This window comes from Mastomys coucha, unplaced genomic scaffold (assembly GCF_008632895.1).
Source record: "Mastomys coucha isolate ucsf_1 unplaced genomic scaffold, UCSF_Mcou_1 pScaffold23, whole genome shotgun sequence".
Taxonomy (NCBI): domain Eukaryota; kingdom Metazoa; phylum Chordata; class Mammalia; order Rodentia; family Muridae; genus Mastomys; species Mastomys coucha.
The window spans coordinates 52,900,313-52,905,807 of NW_022196906.1; the positions used below are offsets into that span (position 1 = coordinate 52,900,313).

General features: G+C 51.6%; 1 protein-coding gene across 1 annotated transcript in view; it reads right to left on the reverse strand.

The window, feature by feature from the left end:
- Positions 1–4,632, reverse strand: part of Cd276 (CD276 molecule) — a 32,311-nt gene extending 27,679 nt beyond the window's left edge. The window contains 1 exon segment of the mRNA XM_031344526.1: positions 4,118–4,632. Coding sequence (XP_031200386.1) covers positions 4,118–4,540 — 423 coding nt within the window. The 5' untranslated portion in view covers positions 4,541–4,632.
- Positions 4,633–5,495: the final 863 nt, after the last annotated feature.

A 5,495-nucleotide genomic window follows, 5' to 3' on the forward strand; every position in this document is an offset into this window, starting at 1 on the left:
TCTCCCAGCAGGGGCAGGATCCGGCCCATTTCAGACCATACTTCATCTTTCCAGCTGCATCTGAACATCCAGAAAGGAAGAGAGTGGAGGACCCACAGCTTTGCAGCATATACTCAGCTTCACAGAAGTAATCACTGTGATTACTGCGATGACAGCCACAGGCATGACCCAGGCCTTCTGAGTCCTTCAGTTCAAGCTTCTTTGCCTCTTCCCAGCCAAGGCCTCCTCTGTAGAGCTATACATGAGGTCCCTGCAAACGTTAGGCCTTCTGAGCGCTCTCCTTTCCACCTAGACCCTGCCAACCCTGGACTCCAAAGCTGCAAACACACAGCTCAGCTTCACCTCTAGGTCTGGCTCCTTCTATGCTCCTTACTCTCTGCCCTTGTCCCAGAAACTGGGTCGTTAGCCCTATGTATCAGTCAAGAGTTCCAGTCCCCACTGCTCACTGCTGTCACCCCCAGGTCAGGAAAATATTCCAGTGTTTCTCTGGGGGAAGGTGAATGCCCAGAGTTATGAAGATGTGGTAGCATCTTTCCCAGGGCCATAGAGAAACTGAGATGGCATGGGCCTGCCAACCTGAGAACTAGAACTAGAGGGGATGGGAGGCTCTCCTCTCCAGGAGTCAAGAGCACCATGTGACAAAGACTAGGTCTCTGGCAGCACAAGAATGTTCTATCGGGGACCGCAAGTCTCTACAGTCAGGTCTGTCCTCTCCCTGGCTCACCAGAGGAGTTCTCTCTGCCCAAGGGCACCCTTGGCACATTTTCCATGGTCCAAACTGAGAGGTCAAACCTGAGACTGCCTCTGGAGTGGCAGAAAAAAACAATTCTGAAGGCAGACAGTAGATTGCCCTCACCACCAGCTCATTCCGTGTCTCTGGGCATGTAAACTGCTCTTGCTGGGCTTGGGTTTCTCCTTCTTTTTTTTATGATTTTTATTTTTGTTTTTTTTTTCCCAAGACAGGGTTTCTCTGTATAGCCCTGGCTGTCCTAGAACTCACTCTGTAGACCATGCTGGCCTCAAACTCAGAAATCCATCTGCCTCTGCCTCCCAAGTCTGCCTGCTGGGATTAAAGGCGTGTGCCACCACTGCTCAGCCGGGTTTCTCCTTCTCTTTAGTGATGTTAAGACAGTCACAAAAGATGATGGTCATCTGGTATAGCCCCATTCCAAGTCCTACCCTGAACACTGCAGGAATAGCTGGCTGACCTATGGTGGTGTCAAAGGCTGTAATAACAGAAAATATGGCTCTCTCCCAATGTGTGGTTCATACCAAGCCCCTCTCCCTAACCATTCCACCCCCTCCCCCCAGCCCTGCCTTTTGCTGGTAGATTTCCCTGCCACTCCTGCCCCAGGGTATGAGGAAAAGGACAGCAATAGTAAGTCCCCAGTGGCTCAGAGGATAAGCTTCTGGATAGTGACATCATCCTCCTTGTCCCTTTTCCTTCTTTCCCAGCCCTATGACTCAGACCCACAGTTCAACAGCCCCCCTGTATGGTCATAATCTCAGAGGATTTGGGTTGTTTTCTGCACAGAGCCCAACCCAGAAGCATCCGGCCAGAGGTCAGATATTCACTCAACACTTTCTAGGAGTCTCTCTGAGGAAACAGAACACCAGCTCACAGCTCTGGGACCTCACTGCATCCCTACCTGGGTTTTTCATCTTGGTGTCCAACCTAAATTCCACCAAAAGCAGTGAATTCTAGAGGTCAGCACTGGGGGAGGGTGACGCCTGCAGAAAGCTTCAGGAGTGGCCTCTCCAGAAGAAGGATGCTGACTCCCCAGAGGACTGTTCTGAAAGGCCACCACTTCTATAACTGTTCTGAAGATAAACATGAAAGCATCCAGCCCAGCTGCCAGGCACCCAGCTGCCAGGCATCTGAGCATCTTGGACATTCAACCGTCCTGTTCCCATCAGGTTCCTGGACAGAGAGCTTAAGGGGACAGAGATGGGGATGAGAACCGGGTTAAAAAAATCCCAACACGCCGCTGAAACTAGGCTTCTTCCCTTACAAGATGTCCTCTTGTAGTGAAGTCTGGAGTGCGTGAGCAATCCTCTGCAAGCAGGAAGAAGTCACCACGTATGCAGGACAGTACAGAACCCTGGAGACCAGTCATGGGACCAACAAACCCATCACTGGAGCTACTCTGAAAGCAAACATTCTCTCTTTATGGTTTGTTTGCCACATGACACAAAACTGATGCTCACAGTGCTAAACCTAAAGTGATGATGTAATGCAAACTTCTTTTTTCCTTTTGACCCAAGTCTCATGTATCCCAGGTGAGCTTTGAACTATGTATCCTTGGATGGCTTCTGATCCTCCTGCTTCTACCCCTAAGCACTGAGATTACTGCCATGAGCCACTAAGACCAGTTCATACATTGCTGGTCCCTGGGGATCCAATTCAGGATTCATGAGCACTAGGTAATCACTCTACTAACTGAACTATATCCCCAGCCACATGAAGAAAACTTCAGTGATATCAGGACCCTGGATCAGCTAACTGATCCAGGGAGAAGATGTCCATGGGCAACAGTTAGCCAAGAGTTAGTGCTGAAGCTTGAGAACACCAGTTACCAGGGAAACACACACATCCAAAATATTCCCATTCCAAGCAAGGTAGAGATACAGGCCACCGCTCTATATCCCTTAGCTCCCCAGCCCTCTACACCTGGCCAGCCATTCAGTCAACCCAGCCCATAAGATAGGTGTAGGTTTCAATTTCAAGTAGATTTCAGATTCACCTACCTACAGGTCCCCCAACCTGTAAATAGGTGAATTTGCTAAACAGTAGGAGTCCTAGGGATTTCTGGGAGGCCAGAGGGAATGAGAAAGGAGGCTCAATTAAATAAATAGCTCTCAAACCGTTCAGTTTTAGTAGCTTCTCAAACTGAAAGTAACTACTTAAAAAAAAAAAAAAAAGGTCTTTGAGCTTGGCATGGTGGTGCATGCCTTTGTCCCAGCTTCTGGGAGACATAGGCAGGTGAATTTATGTGAGTTCAAGGTCAGCCAAATTTATATGAGATCCTATCTTAAAAAAACAAAAAACAAAAAACAAAAAACCCAAACTTTTTTTTAAGGATCTGGGTTTTAATTTAATCAATATTCATTTACAGATCTTCCGCAGTCAGTTTGAAGGGAAATAGTTTTTCACAATTAAGTAGGTGTCTCCCCGACACATACACAAAACTCCTGGACACAAACACACAAACTTCGGGTTTAATATTTGCTTAATATTTCCGTTCAATGATAAGCTCTCAGGTCTGAGTCATCCACCATGCATTTCTCATTAGGGCAGGTTTGGCTTAGAAATAAAACTCCCTTTCTGCCAGTTCACTGCTTTCAGCTCCGAAAACTGCGACTGGGGCCTAGTGAGGAAGGACCCTGGAGAACTGGATTCAATTTTCTTGTCTCTGTGTCCCACCCTGTTCCTCCAGCTTCTCTCCATCTTCCTTCGGACCGCCTCTCCATCCACCTCCGTTTAGCTAAGACAGCCCAAACGGTCCCATCCCTATTTCCTCTTCAGTCTTTTACTTTTCTTGGGAGCCTTTAAAGCTATCCCCAGAACCTGTTCCCTCGTGCTCTTCTGCAGACCTGGCCCCTCTTCACCCTTCAGAGCCAAGAACAGGGGACCACCTAACCTCGTGCTCCCCTCCCCCCGCAGCTTCCCCTTTCAGAGCTGGCATTCATGGTGTTTTTCCTCCTCCAAGTCCGGAGAATGCTTCCCTCCCAGTCTTGGCTAGCAGCTTCCTTAAGCTTCAAGAACCCTCAACCCAGTGACCTACCTGCCTGCATCCCTACTCCACACCCAGGGCCTGAATAATCAGTCTCCCACCCCGTTTGGGGCCCACAAGTCCCAGACTTGGGAGTCATCAGATCCCACAAATCCCAGCGGGTCTCAGCCCTCAAGGAGGGAGCGGCCAAGCAGGGGTGCTCCCAGCTCCTCCGGGCCCTAGAGCCCTAGCGGTGACCGTGGATCAGGGTGCCGGTGCCTTGCGGGTAAGGGCCGCGGAGTTTCCAGCTCCAAGCCCCCGGAGCCTGAGCGCGTGCGGTCCAGGCGCGGCCGCACACAAAGGCGGCCCCAGCCCACGCCGCCCCGCGCCACGCAAGCACTCACCGCGCCGCGCCGACTCCCGGGACTCGGGGACGCGGCGGGGCGCAGCCCAATCGCCGCCACCGTCCGTGCCGCAGCCGCGAAGCCCGGCCAGACTGGGGCCGGGGGCGGGAGTGTGAGGGGCGGGACGGCCAGAGGAAGCTGAGGGCCCGGAAAGGCCGCCCGGGTGCGCCCCAGAGGCTGGATTGGCCCTACGGCGGAGATCCGAGGGTGAGGCCTGAGCCCGCCTGCTGGGCAGGGCCCGGGGTCTGGACCCGCCCCGACCCAGACCCTTGCTGGACCCCGGCGAGGGGCGGGAGGTGGGGAGGGACCTGGTACGCTAAGGAGGAGATGTGGGGCTATACTCTGCCCATCCCCCACACGGATCCTAGCCCTTCCAAGAGCCGAAGTTTCTTTTTCGGTGAGAGGGGACAGGTGACCGGCCATTGACCACTCCCACCCTCCGAGCTGCTGGCTCCAAGCCCCGCAACAATCCAGCTGTCACCATTCAGTCTAGAATTTCTCCCCTCGACACCAGGCCAGCACCGCGGCTCGGAAAGGGTTAACTCGACAGCGAAGAATTCCGTGTTGCTGGGAGCTCTCTATAAATACAGTGTCGTGGGCGCCTGAGCCAACCACAGGGCAATTTCCACTGAGATGGTTTTCCTCTTTTTTCTTACACCCACAGCAACCGGACTAACGCTGCCCCCAACCCTTTTGCCTCAGCCGCATGCCAGCTGTTGGCCAGCCCAGGTTCCATAGAGAAGAGTAAGCCTTGGTGCCCCCAACCCTGACCCCTTTCTTTGCCACCTATCTATTCCCACCCCCTTGCACTCTGTCCTTAAAAAAATCTAGCTGCAGGCAGCGACACGAGGAGAGCAAAGGGATGGTTAAGCCTATCTGGAATTCGCCAACATCCCTACACCTGTGCTTGTATCTGTCCATCACACAGACAGGAAACAGTAACAGCTTAGAGGGCCTTCTGTGGGCTTAAGTCTAGGCAGAATGCTTTCCTCGATGGCTTCCATAGATCTTCCCAAGGGTCCCACCAGGTAGATATCAGTTCTATTTTGCAGATGAAAAAATTGAGACTCCAGGGATGAAGGGACTCCAACCTTGCACTGCTTCCAGACTTAGCAACCAAGTGACAGCAGCTGTCAGAGAGAGCTTAGGAAATATGCATGAATCCTTTCGGGTCTCTGCTTGTGCCAGCTACTATTTTAAGCTCTTCACAATTTATCTCTTTTAATCCTCAAAATTCAGTGAAGTGAATGCTGTTACTCTCATTTTTGCAGATAAGGAGATTCAGATACAAAGAGATTTTATAGTAACTCACCTGAGGGCACCCAGCTATTAAGGGAAGAGCCAGAATTATTTTATGTCCTTGAATTTGTGTGCTGAG